The following is a 19305-nucleotide window of genomic DNA, read 5'->3' as shown; positions in this document are numbered from 1 at the left end:
GTCAAGTGACATAACTTCTCATGCTCTATCTTAAGTATTGAGGCACCCATTAAACTGTGATATTATTTCCGAAGTGATCAACTTATTCATTTTTATTTTTGCTTTTGTCCATTCTTTGAAACAAAAATATTTACCCCACATTTTAGGTAAAGCACCGGGGAATCCGATGCCGATCATTTCTGATGTTCTCCTCGACTTCAAAGAACGTGTAGTCTATGGAGGAATGCAGAAAATGAAACCACTGCAACGTGTTGGGTTGTGATGGGAGAATGTGGGCATCCGTGAGCATCCAAGGGGGGATCCAAAACCCTGGCTGATAGGTCAGATGAGGAGAGGCATCCAAATTGAGCTTTGAGAAAGATGTGGGATTTAACCAGGGGTATGTAGAGGGGAAGGGAGAGATTCCAAGCTAGTGAGAGCCTGCTGCATTTGGGCAACGGAGGGTGATTCCTTTCAATAGTTTCAGTGCTACCTCATTCATCAGCATATCCCAAGTGCCTTGCACAGTGCCTGGCACATGCAAGTATGAAATAAATGATGAAAGTATTACAGAAGAAGATGGAAGGAAGTTAGGAAAGAAGGAATGAATGAACGAACAAATGAAGGAAGGAAAAAAAGAAAGCTTCTCACCATCTATTAGTCAGACTCCTGTCAATTATTTTTCTTTAATTTTCCTCTCTGTGGTGAAGATCTACCATTATAACATTCAGCCCCATATCCGTAAGTTGAAGTCAGTGCCACTCTTCTGCCAAGATTCTCTCTGGTGACATAAACCCTCCTTGGGAGGGAGGAGGCAGCATCTGTAGTAGCTGTTGCTAGCATTTGAGTATTACTGAAATTATGTCTATCGTGATCCCACAATCAGAAAGGATGGATGTATTCACTTTAAACAATGCCAAATACATGGTTTTCTTACCTTTTTTTTCTGATCGAATTAATTTTTGATCGCTTTTAGTTTATTTCCTAAGGTACATGGAATCAGACCCTTAAAATGATTCAGTAATGCATTAATTACTCTATGCATTCAGTGAATCCACATGAAGTCTTTTATTAGCATTGGCCATCGTGTCTGGCACTGGAACTGTAAAGATGACCAAAACACAGCCCCGCCCGCTAGGTGCTCAAGTCTCCAGGGCAAGAAGGAGCTGTATGTGAATAATTATAAAACGGAGAGAGAAATGGCAAAGGAGGCAGAGCTAGAGAAGGCCAAGGGAGCTGGAGGGTTCACTGTGCTGGCAGGTGGCTGGGATCAGGGGCAGGCCTCACAGAGGAGGGGACATTTGAGCTAGCCTTGAAGAATCAGTGAGATTTCAATTTTAGAAAATTCCACCTACCAGGAACCCATAAAATGTAGTGCCAGAGAGGAATTATTAGGACTTTCACTGTATGTTTTTGGCCACACAATGCACTTTATTAAATTAGTATTTTGAAGGTACAGCTATTTTCCAATGCTGTAGACTGGCTGAATTAAAAAAATAAAGAGATGACTACATGACGCACTTTATTCTGTAGTTCTTTACACTGTTTCAATTTCACCTGACAACCAATTTCAGTAGAAATGCCATTGGCTGATGACACTGCACTAATGGCACCATCCATACTTTCTCACAACGAGTGACCCAGAGCTAACGTATCTTCTTTTTTTCCCCAAAGGCGAGAGATAGTCGGGGTGGTGGAGCCTCTGCCCCATGATGAAACATACTGTGACCCCGCGTGTCTGTTCCATGTTGCTGAAGATTACTCATTCATCCGGTAAATGACAGTTTTCTTCTGTTTCCCTTCTAGGATCTGCGGACAGAGTGACAACTCTAATTTCTTTTTCTATCTCCATTCACCTCCCCCTTAGATCCTCAAAGCAGATGATCAGTTTCAATTCGATTTAACTCAACACGATGTATTCAGTTAAATAAAACTTACATGAGATCTTTTCTCCCACCATCAGGGAATTTATAGTATCCTTGGGAGAAATAAAAATATATTTTTGTTTGTCTTCTTGTTACTGACAGAGTGCAGGGTGATTGTAATAGAGTATTTTTATTTATTTATTTATTTATTTAGAGTGACTAATATGGGGTTTTTTTTTGAATTTTATTTTATTTTTTTATACAGCAGGTTCTTATTAGTCTTCCATTTTATGCACATCAATTTTGTTCATCTTCTCAAAGAACCAGCTTTTAGTTTTATTGATCTTTGCTATTGTTTTCTTTGTTTCTATTTCATTTATTTCTGCTCTGATCTTTATGATTTCTTTCCTTCTGCTAACTTTGGGGTTTTTTGGTTCTTCTTTCCCTACACCTTTAGGTGTAAGGTTAGGTTGTTTATTTGAGATTTTTCTTGTTTCTTGAGGTAGACTTGTATAGCTATAAACTTCCTTCTTAGAACTGCTTTTGCTGCATCCCATAGGTTTTGGATCGTTGTGTTTTCACTGTCATTTGTCCCTAGGTATTTTTTGATTTCTTCTTTGATTTCTTCAGTGATCTCTTGGTTATTTAGTAAGGTATTGTTTAGCCTCCATGTGTTTGTGTTTTTTACATTTTTTCCCCTTTAATTCATTTCTAATCCCATAGTGTTGTGGTCGGAAAAGATGTTTGATATGATTTCAATTTTCTTAAATTTACTGAGGCTTGATTTGTGACCCAAGATGTGATCTATCCCGGAGAATGTTCCGTGTGCACTTGACAAGAAAGTGTAATCTGCTGTTTTTGGATGGAATGTCCTATAAATATCAATTAAATCTATGTGGTCTATTGTGTCATTTAAAGCTTCTGTTTCCTTATTAGTTTTCTGTTTGGATGATCTGTCCATTGCTGTAAGTGAGGTGTTAAAGTCTCCCACTATTATTGTGTTACTGTCGATTTCCTCTTTTATAGCTGTTAGCAGTTGCCTTATGTATTGAGGTGCTCCTATGTTGGGGGCATATATATTTATAATTGTTGTATCTTCTTCTTGGACTGATCCCTTGATCATTATGTAGTGTCCTTCCTTGTGTCTTGTAACATTCTTTATTTTAAAGTCTATTTTATCTGATATGAGTATTGCTACTCCAGCTTTCTTTTGATTTCCATTTGCATGGACTATCTTTTACCATCCCCTCACTTTCAGTCTGAATGTGTCCCTAGGTCTGAAGATGGTCTCTTGTAGACAGCATATATATGGGTCTTATTTTTGTATCTATTCAGCAAGCCTGTGTCTTTTGGTTGGAGCATTTAATCCATTCATGTTTAAGGTAATTATCGATATGTATGTTCCTATTACCATTTTCTTAATTGTTATGGGTTTGTTTTTGTAGGTCCTTTTCTTCTTTTGTGTTTCCCACTTAGAGAAGTTCCTTTAGCATTTGTTGTAGAGCTGGTTTGATGGTGCTGAATTCTCTTAGCTTTTGCTTGTCTGTAAAGCTTTTGATTTCTCCATCAAATCTGAATGAGATCCTTGCCAAGTAGAGTAATCTTAGTTGTAGGTTCTTCCCTTTCATCACTTTACATATATCATGCCACTCCCTTCTGGCTTGTAGAATTTCTGTTGAGAAATCAGCTGTTAAACTTATGGGAGTTCCCTTGTATGTTATTTGTCATTTTTCCCTTGCTGCTTTTAATAATTTTTGTCTGTCTTTAATTTTTGTCAATTTTGATTACTGTTGACTCGGCATGTTTCTTCTTTGGTTTATCCTGCCTGGGACTCTCTGCTCTTCCTGGACTTGCGTGGCTATTTCCTTTCCCATGTTAGGGAAGTTTTCGACTATAATCTCTTCAAATATTTTCTTGGGTCCTTTCTCTCTCTCTTCTCCTTCTGGGACCTCTATAATGCGAATGTTGTTGCGTTTAATGTTGTCCCAGAGGTCTCTTAGGCTGTCTTCATTTCTTTTCATTCTTTTTTCTTTATTCTGTTCCGCAGCAGTGAATTCCACCGTTCTGTCTTCCAGGTCACTTATCCGTTCTTCTGCTTCAGTTATTCTGCTATCGATTCCTTCTCGTGCAGTTTTCATTTCAGTTATTGTATTGTTCATCTCTGTTTGTTTGTTCTTTAATTCTTCTAGGTGTTTGTTAAACATTTCTTGCATCTTCTCGATCTTTGCCTCCATTCTTTTTCCGAGGTCCTGGATCATCTTCATTATCATTATTCTGAATTCTTTTTCTGGAAGGTTTCCTATCTCCACTTCATTTAGTTGTTTTTCTGGGGTTTTATCTTGTTCTTTCATCTGGTACATAGCCCTCTGCCTTTTCATCTTGTCTGTCTTTCTGTGAATGTGGTTTTTGTTCCACAGGTTGCAGGATTGTAGTTGTTCTTGCTTCTGCTGTCTGCCCTCTGGTGGATGAGGCTATCTAAGAGGCTTGTGGAAGTTTCCTGATGGGAGAGACTGGTGGCGGGTAGAGCTGGGTGTTGCTCTGGTGAGCAGAGCTCAGTAAAACTTTAATCCGCTTGACTGCTGATGGGTGGGGCTGGGTTCCCTCCCTGTTGGTGGTTTGGCCTGAGGCAACCCAACACTGGAGCCTACCCGGGGTCTTTGGTGGGGCTAATGGCGGACACTGGGAGGGCTCACGCCAAGGAGTACTTCCCAGAACTTCTGCTGCCAGTGTCCTTGTCCTCACGCTGAGCCACAGCCACCCCCTTCCTCTGCAGGAGACCCTCCAACACTAGCAGCTAGGTCTGGTTCAGTCTCCTGTGGGGTCACTGCTCCTTCCCCTGGGTCCCAATGCATACACTACTTTGTGTGTGCCCTCCAAAAGTGGAGTCTCTGTTTCCTCCAGTCCTGTCAAAATCCCGCTAGCCTTCAAAGTCTGATTCTCTGGGAATTCCCCGTCCTGTTTTCAGACCCCCAGGCTGGGAAGCCTGACGTGTGGCTCAGAACCCTCTCTCCAGTGGGTGGACTTCTGTGGTATAAGTGTTCTCCAGTTTGTGAGTCACCCACTCAGCAGTTACGGGATTTGATTTTACTGTGATTGTTCCCCCCCTACCGTCTCATTGTGGCTTCTCCTTTGTCTTTGGATGTGGGGTATCTTTTTTGGTGAGTTCCAGTGTCTTCCTGTCGATGGTTGTCCAGCAGTTAGCTGTGATTCCGGTGCTCTTGCAGGAGGGAGTGAGCGCACGTCCTTCTACTCTGCCATCTTGAACCTGCAGGCCGACTAATATCTGTAATAGAGCATTTTTAACTTGAAGTCCCAAAACCTATGTTCTTCCCCTCTTAGCTCCAGATCTTGAATTTGTTGAGTCTCAGTTTCTTTCTTTCTTTTTTATTTACTTATTTAATTGGTTATGCCGGGTCTTAGTTGTGGCATGCGGGATCTTTAGTTGCGGCATGCAAACTCTTAGTTGCGGCCTGTGGGATCTAGTTTCCTGACCAGGAATCGAACCTGAGCCCCGTGCATTGGGAGCACGGACCCTTAGCCACTGGACCACCACGAGCCTCAGTTTCTTTATTTGTAAAGTGGAAATAATATTGTTGATCTGCCATAGGTATCGATTGGCATCATTTATGTGAAAGGGCTATAAATCTGTAAAACACAATACAAATGTGAGCTAACATTTAACAAACTAATACTGCCTTTTTATCAACTGATACATGAATGCAAGTATGATGAGTCTGTAGGGTTCATGTTTGGGTCTTTCTGGAGGGAAAAGAGGTTTAACTGGTACTTCTTTGGTTACTAGGGCTTCAACATTTAAATATATGCCCCAGTCTTTGATTCTACCACAGAAACTAAACACAGGACAACTTTTTTTCTTTATCTCTTTTACAGATATTACACAAGGACCATTTATCAATTCCAGTTTCATGAAGCCCTTTGTCAAACAGCTAAACATGAAGGTCCCCTGTACAAATGTGATATCTCAAATTCCACCGAAGCTGGGCAGAGGCTGCTGTAAGAGATGCTTCAAAATATTGAACCTCTCATTCCTATTTAATGTTACTCATTTCCATGCCTAGGTTTGAATTTGATTTCTTTGTTCTAAAAAGAAAATTGGGGGCCTCAAAATGTTCTCATCCACAAATTAAATGTTTGTTTCATGGTCACACAGGAACCTGGACCATGTGATGGCTGGACAGGCCACCTCCTCTCTCCATGTCATAACTACAGAGCTCTTTTTGTAGTAACTGGAGGGGAAGAGAAATTGAAGGATGAATACATCTGTTAACATGGCTTCTTTTCTTATTTGCCAGGAGCAAACTTAGTCAAGCCAAAAAGGAGAAAGCATAGATTATACATGTAAGTAGATGTACATCTAGAATCCCTCAAAAGGCCCTGAACCCACCCTCCCCTTTTTTCATGTAGCCAAATGCTGCGCCTTGGAAAATCAGAACCCTGGACCTCAGCGTTGGAAAATATTGTGGGAGTAAAGACTATGGACGTAAAACCACTGCTCAACTACTTTGAGCCGTTGTTGACCTGGCTGAAAGACCGGAACAGGAATTCATTTGTGGGATGGAGCACAGACTGGACTCCATGTGAGTACATCGAGTTGACACATTTCTAATTGCCCACTTTCTGCTTCCCCTAGTCCTCTCTGGCCCCAGTCTCATGGGACTGTGACACAGCTGAATATGTTCTCCCTCTACTTAGCCCCTGTACTATGGTGGTAGCTGCCATTTTATCTAGGAGGAAACACATTTGTTGAGCAACTACTATGTACCTGGCACAGTGAAAACTACCTCTCTCTCTCTTTTTCAAGTCTGCTTTACTAGCCCCATATTTAAAATAAAAGAGTCTAACAGTCTCCAACCCACTGTATTCGAATCCTGCTCGTCAAAGACAAATATTTTGAACAATTTTAATGCTATTGCCTCTTCTTTCTGGCAGTTACTTTTTTAAACAATTTGTTTACATTGTCATTTCCCTGTTGCTCACTTTTAGGCATGCACTTCTGCCTACTCTTCTGCCTCCTTTTCTCATTCTCCCATTTAGGTTTAACATAATTTTTCATAGAGAAATTATCAATATTTGCATCATTATGCTTGCAGAACCAAGTAATATACTATTCTATATCCTTTCTTATGTGGTTTTTTGTTTGTCCTGGAGTTTCTATTGCCTCATTTTTTTTGTATGCCTAATTTGCTATGTACGTCACATTCATCTTTTTCAACTATTCCAACATATCTATTCTTTTCAGTCTCATTTTTTCCTAAAGAACTCCCTCTTAGAGTCCTCCTGTCTCAATGTGGACCACAGTTTTCATCCTGAGTCATCCCTTTGCTGCTGTCCTGCGTCGAATCCACTGCTTCCTGGATGCCATGTCTTCTTTCGGGAATTACCTCTTGTTTTGCTGCAGCACAGCCTCCAAGTGACTTTCTAAGCAAGAGCTCATGGGGTAGGAACATCAACTCTTCCCCAAAGTGTCTTTAACCAGACCTTGAGTTTCATTCCCCTTGTTTTCAGTCCAGTATCTTCTTCCCACCCCTTACTGTACCTGAATCCCAAGCCTCTCCGGGACTCTGTGGGACTTCAGGGGTCTGTGCTGCCTCTGTGTACACATTAGGGCATGGCTTCCTGACCCTTTTAAAAGCACTTACCACTCCTCCATAACTTCTCACTTTCCAAAATTGTGTTTATACCTTAAAAAATTCCTTTACTATCACTTTCGTGGGATCTTGGGAGAGGAAGGAAATAAACACACATGGTCAATCTGTCATCTGTAACAACAGTCTGTTATTTCTCTTTAATCAGATTCTGACCAAAGCATCAAAGTGAGGATAAGCCTAAAATCAGCTCTTGGAGAAAAAGCTGTGAGTATTCTACACAGTGCATCTATGACTTTTCAATGCATTCCCTTAAATAGGGCACAACAAGCCCATTCCAGTGTGGTCTAAAAGATGAGAGGACACATGGTTCTCTTAAAAAGCTCTAGATTCTGCCCTTTGGCTTTTGGTTTTTTTTTTTTTTTAGTAACACATTCATTCCTTTTTGGATTGGCTATGCCTCCTCTTTCCTTGTGACTTTGAAGGTGTTATGAAGATCAATGAGAAAACATCCAATCTTAAGTATCAAATACCCACCCTCCCAATTCACTCTAATCACAATTACTTGTATTTGAGGAAGAGGACATGGTTATATTTTGAGAGATTGTTTGTTCTTAGAAGCACTGTAGGGAGTTTTGCGTTGTTTTGTCTTAGTCAATCATCTATATCCTGGAAGCTTGTTTTAATCTTAGACCCCAGCCCTGGACCTGCTTAATCGGAATCTGCATTTTAACAAGCCCCCCAGTGGGTTTGTGGACACAATAAAGACTGGGAAGCTCTGATGTAGAACAGAGTTTCTCAAACGTGGCTGCACACTGGAGTCATTTGGGATTTTTGAAAAATATCAGTGCTTGAATCCCACTCCCAGAGATTCTGACTTAATTGCTCGGTGGTGTGGCATCAAGTCATCAAAGCTCCCCAGGTGACTGATTACGGCACGGTTTGAGAACCACTGATGTAGAGATGCATTTCAGGACAACAGAATGTTTTACAGAAAATCAGATTACTTACACCTTCATGTGAATTACTTTAATCAGCTATTCCTTTCTCCTAAACACCTGTCTCAGGTTATCCAGTTTGAAGCAGTAGAGGCTTTGATTGGGAAAGAGGAGAGGAAAGGGTCGCCCCAGGCAGATGAGGATCAAAGGCATGGGTGGGCTTGTGGCATCCTGCGGGCTTTGCAGGATTAGAGGGCAGCCTGGCACTATTGGATAAAACAGTCCAAGGTGCTACAGAAAATTGTTCTTTGCATTGGATAGACCCAAAGATGGCATTTCTACCCCCTTACTTTTCCTGGTAAGTTAAATATTGTCCAAGGTTCCACAGTAGTTGTAGTGTAATTTTCATAGATAAGTAAGACATTTAAACATAAGTAACATAGTAGGAGTAAAAAAGGAACATTTAAGAAAGAAATAATAAAAATGGAAGTGCATCACTTCCCAAACTCTAAAAGTTCAAGTTCCTATTTCTTAACAATCATTGAGTGCCTCTGGGATCATTTCTCTTTCTGTCATATTTTTATTAAGTCTTCCTTGGACTAATGAAATTTAATTATTTTAATTTAAAGTATCTGGTAGGTCAGGATCCTTTTCAATTATCTTCTTTTTTCTTGACATGTGTCCCCATGTTCTCTTTCTATGCAGTGAGGGATCAGTAGTCTTTAGAGGGGTTGATGGTGTAACATTCTGAGGCCTATTCACTGAGCAAGATGCTGCTTTGATGAGACCAGAACCATACTTTTAGCCAGAATAACTGCCCAGTTCAAGCTATTTCATGGCAAAGTCCACCTGGATCTTTGACACTAATTTGAGAACTTGGCCTTTGCTTTTTTTGAATATAGAAATAGTAAGCAGAATATTAGTAATAATATTAATAATATCATTATTACTATTAAAGCAACTTTTTCCAACAGCTGTGTGATATCAAGCTGGGGTCAATGTAACAATCCTTTGAAATCTTTTTTAAAATTTATTTTTATTTATTTTTAAATTAATTTTTATTGGAGTATAGTTGCTTTACAACGAAATCCTTTTTTTAAACAGATAAAATTTTAGATTTACTTCTGAAAATGTAATTACATTTTTTAAAAATTGAAGTATAGTTGATTTACAATGCGTTAGTTTCAGGTGAACAGCAAAGTGAATCAGTTATACATATACACATATATTTTTTTCAGATTCTTTTCCCATATAGGTTATTACAAAATATTGAGTATAGCTCCCTGTGCTATACAGTAGATCCTTGTTGGTTATGTATTTTTTTTTTTTTAGTTTTATTTATTTATTTATTTTTTGCTTTATAACAAATTTAATCAGTTATACATATACATATGTTCCCATATCCCCTCCCTTTTGCGTCTCCCTCCCACCCTCCCTATCCCACCCCTCCAGGCGGTCACAAAGCACCGAGCTGATCTCCCTGTGCTATGCGGTTGCTTCCCACTAGCTATCTACCTTACGTTTGGTAGTGTATATATATTTTATATATAGTAGTGTGTGTATGTTAATCCCAATCTCCTAATTTATCCCTCCCCCACTTCCCCTTTGGTAACCATAAATTTGTTTTCTACGTCTGTGAGTCTGTTTTTGTTTTGTAGATAAGCTCATTTGTATCATCCTTTTAGATTCCACATATAAGCGATATCATATGATATTTGTCTTTCTCTGTCTGGCTTACTTCACTTAGTATGATAATCTCATAATTGTTTTTCCTGGAAGAGGGAGAGATGCAAACTTCGTGCTATTCATGATCTCTACTGCCATCTACTGGAGGAAAGAGTGAATGCTTTTTTCTCTTTCAACACGGTTTTCCTGGACTATGCAAATACACAAGCCATTGGTTTAGCACTGAAAAACAAATTACCTTGTTTGCAAAAAAATTTTTTTCCTTTGAACCTCAAGTTTCTTCTTTTTTTTACACTTACACATATCCAAGAATTTACTATAAAAATAATGAAAACTCAGCATATTTGTCTACAGTATATGGACATTTTAACCAAAACCAATGGCTCACATGACTCCCATCTATAATCCTTCCCTCCGGGTGTTTATTTCAGCTTACATCAAACTAAATTAAAAGGGCCAGTGAACGCCATGGTTCTTAAAGCGTGGCTGCGGGACCAGCAGCATTAGCACCACCTGGGAGCTTGTCAGAGATGCGATTTCTTGGGTCTCCTCCCAGGCCTTCTGAATTAGAAACTCTGAGGCTCAGGCCCAGGATTCAGTGGTTTAACAGCCCTCCAGGTGATGCCGATGCACACTCAAGTTGGAGGTCACTGACTTCACGCAGAGCAGGAATCGTTGGCATATTAGACAATTTAAAAATAACGCTTGTGGGGAAATCCATGGCGGTCCAGTGGTTAGGACTGCGCGCTCTCACTGCCAAGGGCGTGGATTCATTCCCTGGTCGGGGAGCTCAGATCCCACAAGATCCCACAAGATGCACGGCGCGACCAAAAAAAAAAGCTTTTAGAATATCAGGTTTTAATGTTCCCCATGATCTCTACTGAGCAGTGTTTTTGTTTGGAATTTGCAGTATGAATGGAATGACAATGAAATGTACTTGTTCCGGTCGTCTGTTGCATACGCCATGAGAGAGTATTTTTCAAAAGTCAGAAACGAGACCATTCCTTTTGGGTGAGTTGATTTGCTGTGCTCTCAATCAGTATTTCCCTTACTCTTGGGTCTAAGAAAATATTATGCTTCAACTTTTATTCAAGTGAAATTAAGAAAAACCTCCTAATAACTTTTAAATCTCTTTGATCTCCTGGAATTTGGGCCAGTCTATTTAGGGATGATTGTGACTTATTTCGCTCGTAGGTGACAAGAGCATGGTTATTATTAAATGGCCCTCTCCTCGCCTCTCTTCCCTTTCCACCCCCTTCCCTCCTCTCTCCTCTTTTCCTCTCCCCTTCTTTTCCCCAAATGCTCTCATCCACCCTCAGCACTGAAAAAAAAAAAGGCAGAAATCTCTGCTTTCATTCATGAGCATATATTCTAATGTATCTGTTTTGTGTGTGTATGTGTGTGTGTTATAGACAATCGACAAAGTATGTAAATATGTAAGTAGTAGAATTCGATGGTGATAAGTGCTAGGGAGAACAATTCAACAGGAAAGGAGCTAGGGAGTGCTGGTGTGTGTGTGTGTGTGTGTGTGTGTGTGTGTGTGTAGGGTTCAATTTTAAATAAAATGGTCAGAGAAAGCCTTGTGAATATTTGAGCAAATAGCTGAAACAGGAAAGAGAGTCAGAGGCGCAGACTGTGTGGGGAAATGTTTCAGCTGGGAAAATAGCAAGTGGAAAGATCCTGAGGGACAAATACCCTTCACCTGTTGAAGGAGCAGCAAGAAGGCTAGTGTGGCTGGAGCACAGTGAGCTAATAGAAGACCAGTGGGAGATGTGGTCATGGTGGGACCGGGCCAGGGTGGGTGGAGAGGCGAGAAGAAAGTTCACGTGTGCCTCCCAAGCCGTTCTAAGGCCATTGGCTTTCCTTCCGGGTGAGAAAGGCTCTGAGCCCTGTGATCTGCCTTGGGTTTTATTAGGATCAGTCTGGCAGCTGTGAGAGCAGAGTCTTGTCACATCGTACCGTAAACCCCACTCATCACCCTCACCGTGGGGGTAGCATGACGGTTTTTGCTGGGAGGGGCAAGGTTCGAAGATATCAACGCACCACCTCTGTCCATGGAACAGAGCCATTGCTGCCTGCCATGTTGTTTAGCACGAGTCTGGGTCACCAACGATTCCTTGCTGATTCTGCTACTGCTTTCAGTTTGAAATTTTTCTATGATTGGAAAAGAAAAACCCAAACTGTTGTTCTTATACGGTGGCAGAACTAACAGCGCCAAGACTTGCTGTCACACCTTTATGTCGTTGAGTTCGTGTGCTTTGGGCACTGTTAAGCTTGCTGGGACAATTACATCCTTCCATGACGGGCCCTGCCCCATGTCTCCCTACTTTACCCTGTGATCCTCCCCCCACCTCCTTTTCACTAGCAGGAGAAGTTTTCATTCTCTTTACAGTGTCCTCTGTGCCACCAGGGAAGATGTTTCTTTTGTTTCTCCACAGGGAGAAGGACGTGTGGGTGAGTGACTTGAAACCAAGAATCTCCTTCAACTTCTTTGTCACTTCACCTAAAAATGTGTCTGACATCATTCCTAGAACTGGAGTTGAAGAGGCCATCAGGTGATATTTTACTTTCTAATGCATGATAGCAGGGTAAGGGGGTTCCCCAGTGCAGCGACACAGTAACAAATATTTGGTGTGCTTTTACAGTGCCAGGCACTCTTCTGAGTCATTTACGTGTTTTTCCTCATCTTAAAAACTTGGGTTTTAATTCCAGAATCTCATAGCAAGGGGATTGTCTCAATTGGGTTTATCCAGATGCAGGTCCTTAGGCAAGGATTTGAGTGTAAGTAGCTTATTTGGGAGGTGACCTCAAGAAACACGGATGGAGGAATGTGGACAGGAGACAGAATGGAAGGAAGGTAATAAAGGACACGTTATGAGCAGGTTACCACTGTGGGCAGCTAGAGCGCCATTCTGCTGGGAATTCTGGGAGACGGCGTAGAATATGCACCTCAATTGTCCCATCAGAGCTGGGGTATTTATTCACCACCTCCCATCAGTCACTGGTTGAGAACTGCTTACAGGGGAGACTAACTTCCCAGCATTGCTGGCCTGCAGGCAGGGCCGAATCCTGTGGCCTGAGAATGCTCTTGGGAAAAGGCAGCAGATACTGGCTGAAGGAAGTCTGGCCAGCACACCCGGAAAATGGTAAGAGCAGAGGGCACATGGGCAGGTGTCGCCATCATTTGCTGTAGGGACTTTGATGTACGATCCATTTAACTAACCAAAGTCTGAAACAAGGTAGGCAAGGATAGGATTCCTTAGACACTGGTTAGCCTCCATACCAAAAGAGGGACTTGCTGTTGGTGGTGAGTGTTCAGAAGGGACAGTTTCCCAATTTGCCTCAGCTGTTTCCCAAAACGGGAATAGTGAAGAATGGAGAGACGTAGGTGTTTCCCCTTGTCATTAAAAAAAAAAAGGCTTAAGCCACTCACTGCTACAGGAAGTGCTCACTAGGTGGCACTCTTCGGAAGCAGAAACAAGACTTGCTGGGCAGAGTGGGCCTAGAAAATCTGGTTTAGTGGGGTTTACAACCGGAGCACGCCCAGAGACTCACTGGCTGTCTCCACATGACTTGTCCTGGGGAAAAGCGCCAGCTGAGATCATCATGAAGGAGCCCCGCCCTCCTGCAAGCTACAGGGGTCCTCAAACTTCCTGTTTCCAGAATGCCCAGACTCTTTCAGGCAGAGGTTGCCAGGGGTGACATGCCTAATGCTGCTTTGACCTCTCTCTCTCTCTCTCTCTCTCTCTCTCTCTCTGTCTGGGTGGACTTTGACCTCCTCCTGACCTGCCCTATACCCAAGGGCAGGTGGGTGTGATGCCAGATACTTTGGTTTTCAATCTAGAATATGGAACATTTCACTGTTCTTTGTTTTAAAAATAATCCTCACCTTTTTTTTGGCAAAGGCTCCTTCCCTGTGTTCCTCCCCAGTGCTGCCTTTTAGTGATAATTTTGGATGTCAACACCTTTCATTTGGAAAATACAACTGTCGAGACTTGTGTAGAGGGACGGTTTCATTTGTAGAAGCGGTGGATGCAATTGTCCTTTTCCATTATTTGATACAACATCATTGTAGACATACCCTGACAGAAGGGAAATTCTTACCAAACATGCTAACTTTGCCTTTACAACACGGTAGTCACAAATGAACAAATGCCAACCATTTGCATGTTTCCACACTTGCAGCCTAATTTTCCAATGGAGCTGTTTCCAAACCTAATCTAGGTTACAAGATAGGAAGGATGTATAATTGTCAAAACTCAAATCTTTCACTGAACCTGGTTATTTGACTTCATTGCTTTTTTAGGTATACATTTTTAGGATAAGCCTTATCAAATCCGTTTGGGAACAGTGCTATAAGGAGTAAATAATTGCACACAGTTTTCTTTTGCCTAAGTGTTTTGCTTTTGGGAATAGGATGTCCCGGGGCCGTATCAATGATGCTTTCCGCCTGGATGACAACAGCCTGGAGTTTCTGGGGATTCAGCCGACGCTGGGACCCCCTTATGAGCCACCTGTCACCATATGGCTGATTATCTTTGGGGTCGTGATGGCAGTGGTAGTGATTGGTATTGTTGTGCTCATCTTCACTGGGATCAGAGATCGAAGAAAGTAAGTGACCTTTCTTAGACTTATCTATCCTAAAACAGAAGGGTTTAGGGAAAACTAACTGGAAATTTTGCCGTAAGTGGTAGGTTGTACAAGCCAATTACTTATTTGGACAATTTCGCAGCTAAATATTCTTATGCATCCCCTAGAAATTTACCAGATTTCATCAGCTCTTTGCCTCCCTAGCAAAGCCCCACCATACAGGACATGTCCAGCCTGGAGTTGGCTGGTGTGCCCTGGTCAACTCCAGCCTGGCCCACAGCATCATTGCCCCACTGCTAAGAGGCACTCCAAACCCAGCAGGAGTGAGTGGGCTCAGGGCATTATCCTTACTGATGAGTCCTCCGTGGTCTAGAACTGACCTTAGAGGCGGGATTAGTGATGGATTTGAACTGTGAAATCATTCGAGAATGAGCTCTGAGATTTGCTCCAAACTGCTACACTCGAGTCCTCTTCATCCCTCCTCTGATAGCACAGACGCCGTACTATCCCCTCAGTTCATGGGTCAGGCACCCTCTAATTTGTTCTTGAGTTGAAGATCCAAGTTCGTGGAGGATTTCAATCACCAGAGGCCTGATGTATAGTCTTGCCCTGCCACTAGATTTGTTTTCTGACCTTGAGACATCATTTACGTTTGTTGGGCTTATATAATTGAAGTTAATCATATTTTATAGCACCTAACAAAAACGCTTTGCACACTTTCGGTTGTTTAAACATGTTCTTTAATTTTTACATGCACTAGTCTATTTTGCTTAATTTTCTTCACTATATTATTTGTTCTCCCAAGTAACTTCATTTTTAAAAATAGGCATTTACTAGAATACATTCAAATAGTTAAAAATTTTTAAGTACAAAAGGATACACAGAGTCTTCTGTCACTCTTTGCTTCCAAGTTCCCTTCCCAAAGCCAACAAAAACGATCGTTTTTTTTTTAAATTTTTATTTTATATTATAGTTGATTTACAATGTTGTGTTAGTTTTAGGTGTACAGCAGAGTGATTTAGTTATACATATATCTCTTCTTTTTCACCTTCTTTTCCCATATAGGTTATTACAGAGTATAGAGTTCCCTGTGTTATACAGTAGTTGATTATCTGTTTTATATACAGTAGTGTATATATGCTAATCACAATCTCCTAATTTATCCCTCCCTGCCCTTTCCTCTTTGGTAATCATAAGTTTGTTTTCTAAGTCTGTGAGTCTTTCTGAAAAACGATCAGTTTTTTGGAGACCCAGTGAATCAATCTGTGTTTTAGTAAGACCTGCAGACTTGGACACACGTTACAGTTTAACAAGCGCTCCTCTACATACTAAAAACTTGCACATGAGACGCTATTCCAAAGTTAATTCATTAAAGAAATTATTTGGAAGCCCCTCCTTCATGCTACACACTATATTAATAGAAGGTACATACAAAAATAAGACTGTCAACCCTGCTCATGTATTTCTTATATTAGTGTTCTCAGTGATTGTATGATGTAAATATGTGACTATCTTCATGTATATATAAAACTGAGATTCAGAGAGGCCAAGAAACTTTCTCAAGTTTGCACGGCTAGTCAGTAACACATGATGATATATGCTTGGTTTCTAAAGCTGGTTATTGTACTACAAAGCAGGACTGCCCTGATCTTTATACTTTGGAAGTTGATAATTTAGTGGGGAAGCTTTTTTTTCTTCGCGGTACGCAGGCCTCTCACTGCTGTGGCCTCTCCTGTTGCGGAGCACAGGCTCCGGACGCGCAGGCTCAGTGGCCATGGCTCACGGGCCCAGCCGCTCCGCGGCATGTGGGATCTTCCGGGACCAGGGCACAAACCCATGTCCCCTGCATCGGCAGGCGGACTCTCAACCACTGCGCCACCAGGGAAGCCCCAGGAAGCTTTTTAAAATGAAGTGATTGGCTGAATGACCACTGAGTTCCTAAAAATAATAATAATGGTCAATATTTATTGAGGATTACATGCCAAGTACCGTGAGTACTCTGCCAGCGTTATTTCATTGACTTCACATGATTGCCATCATTTGCCAAATAGGCAAACTGAGCCACAGAGGCCCCTGCTCTCTGACTCCAGAGCTTATACCCTAACCAATCTCCTGTGCTCTGCCAGCCATCGTGCCGACCAATCATGGGCCTAAAGAAGTGAATCTGATGCACTCTGGGTGCCTATAGTCCATTGAGAGGGGACTGGCATGCAAATGAGTACAGGTGATTAGATGCTGAGACAAAAAAGATGCCTGGGCCCAGTGGAGTCCAAGGGAGGCCGTGTCATTCTAAGATCACAATATTAAGGTGACTTCACTTTATTTAACAGGAAAAATCTAGCAAGCAGTGAAGAAAATCGTTATGGCTCCGTGGACTTGAGTAATGGAGAAAAGAATTCAGGATTCCAAAACAGTGATGATGTTCAGACTTCGTTTTAGAAAAATCTCTTTTATTTCCTCTTGAGGTGATCTTATTGTATGTAAATGTTAATTTCACAGTACAGAACATAGGAGATTATAAGGATGTCATTAAATGTCAAAGCTATGTCTCTGTTCAGGAAAAGTTGTCCAAAGAAGACATGCCTGAGGAGAGGGCATCTTCACTTGCATCGCCTTTAGTATTTGTTTCTGCCTCAGGATTTGACTTTTCTGTTTCCTGAAAGAGGTGTTTCTATTTGAGAATAGAGAAAGTTTGTCTTTGGCCTCACACGTTGTTCAGGGGTAATAGAAATGGAAATGTCCGTTGTGTTGCTGGAGTTGAAAAGAAAGGAGACATGGCAGGAGCAGGTGTTGGGCTCTGGTGTGGAACCTGGGTGGATCACTGTTAAAGACGGTGCCTGTGAACAGACGGAGCTGCAGGGATGGAGAACAGCATGCACTGTTCACTTGGATTGAATTCAAGTGTAAAGGATGTCATGCTCTCTTCACATTAACTTGATCTAAGTACTCTAGTGATTTCCCCCAGTGGTGATTGGACTGGAACATGCCTTCTTCAGGGTGACAGGGCTATAGAAGAGAGAAGAATCCAGAGAGCCATTGGAGGACATTGCCTTCTCACTTCCAAGCTGCTTGACCTCACCATCTTCCTGACAACATCAAACTAGCCCCAGGGGCCTCTGTGAACCCCCCTCCAGAGCACCCGTGATAGAAACTCGCTTCCGTTGCTCTCTAACTGTGGAGTGCGTGGAGATCCCAACTGAATGTCACCCTCTGAAGTGGGCTCCCAATCTCTTAAATCTTTTGTATTTGCCCACAATGTCTGAGTAGTGCTGAGCACGAAGCAGACACTCAGTAAATACTCGATTTACACACTCATGTGGTCTTATGTGTACTTCTGTGCTCGGGTTTCTGTGGCTTCAGTCTGCTTTTCACTTCCAGGGACAAAGTTGCCATCTGACTGTCCAGGACTCTTGACCTCCCATATGTCTGGGAATGTATCCCAATGCCTTCAGTTGCTTTATATTTATTGTATAAATCAATTATAAAATCAGTCGAAAAAGAGTTGTGTTAAGAGCGTCTACACCATCAGGTTAGGAACCAAACCTGGTAATGCTTTTATGTATCTCAGAGCCCCCAGCCCAGTTCTGAGCACAGCATCCAATACAGACCTGAAAACTGATTTAAAATGGATTAAATAGGTGAAAATATTCAAACTGTACCCATCAGTTCACTTTACGTGGTGACCATACTGTTAGAGTAACTTTGTCAAGTAAGGAGAACTAGCAGCTCCTGCTCAAAAGACCCGAATTTCCGGATGGCTTTTAGGGAAGGGCGTTTAAAGGCAACATTAGGGGTGAGGGTCGTAGGGGGCCTGATCAGCTTGTGGACATTCTTCTGATTGATTGGTGGTGAGGTAATTGGGTGGTATTTCTGGAGTCAGCATCATCACCCCTCTGGTTCTAACCAGTCTGGGGTCTACTTGTGGTCAGCATGCAGTTAAGTCCTTCCACCTGGTGGGGGTTTTAGTATCTGCAAAACAACTCAAGGATACTGCTCAGGATATTATCTGTAGCCCTTGAGGAGGAACTAAAGGTCCTTGACTTTGCTTTATGGCTAAACTATTACTGTCTTGATTGACTGTTTTTCTTTGTTCCTGCATTTTCTCATTTCTCTTATTAAATTTGCTCTTTGGAACTTGGGGAAGGCCTAGGGAGCTAAAGGTTTTCTACAAACAAGAGGCAGGGGGAGGGGTCATGTCCCCGGGAAGGTCCCGTAGAGTCCTGCTGAGCTTCATTTTTAGAAGATCAAATATGTAAAAATAAGGAGAAGAAAGGAAAACACCTTTCGGTGTGTGTGGGGGACCAGGAAGACCTAGTTTGGGCGTGAGAAATCTTTCTCGGGGGGCTTTAACAGTCTGTGGTGCAAATCTATTGAGATTTTCCTACCACGGTAAAAAAAAAAAAATAGAAGACTATTATCCTAAGTCGATTCTGCTGAAAATAAAGGCATCGTTATTTAAATGTCAAGAGGCAAATAACCAAGAGGGATCATTCACAATAGCTGGGGGGTGAGGGGTGAGTGGGATGAGGAAGGGTGTGAACGTCTCTTAAGGGAGATTGTTAACTTATATCTGGAAAATAGTAGCAGGGTTTCATTCGTGTCTTTTCACTGTAATAATGCCCTTCACATAACCTTTCTCTT

The 19305-nt window shown here is 41.7% G+C and overlaps 1 protein-coding gene across 1 annotated transcript in view; it reads left to right on the top strand.

Moving 5' to 3' along the window:
* ACE2 (angiotensin converting enzyme 2) overlaps positions 1-19305 on the top strand; it is a gene marked incomplete at its 5' end in the record, with an annotated part of 52340 nt that overhangs the window by 32971 nt on the left and 64 nt on the right. Inside the window, 8 exons of the mRNA XM_079727959.1 lie at positions 1654-1752; positions 5736-5858; positions 6270-6442; positions 7659-7717; positions 10985-11085; positions 12513-12629; positions 14491-14685; positions 16995-17129. Coding sequence (XP_079584085.1) covers positions 1654-1752; positions 5736-5858; positions 6270-6442; positions 7659-7717; positions 10985-11085; positions 12513-12629; positions 14491-14685; positions 16995-17103 — 976 coding nt within the window. The 3' untranslated portion in view covers positions 17104-17129. The remainder of the gene's footprint in view (positions 1-1653; positions 1753-5735; positions 5859-6269; positions 6443-7658; positions 7718-10984; positions 11086-12512; positions 12630-14490; positions 14686-16994; positions 17130-19305) is intronic.

Source organism: Hyperoodon ampullatus (genome assembly GCF_949752795.1).
Source record: "Hyperoodon ampullatus genome assembly, chromosome: X".
NCBI lineage: Eukaryota > Metazoa > Chordata > Mammalia > Artiodactyla > Ziphiidae > Hyperoodon > Hyperoodon ampullatus.
The sequence above is the reverse complement of the archived record's forward strand: the minus strand, read 5'-3'. Positions and strand labels throughout refer to the sequence as shown.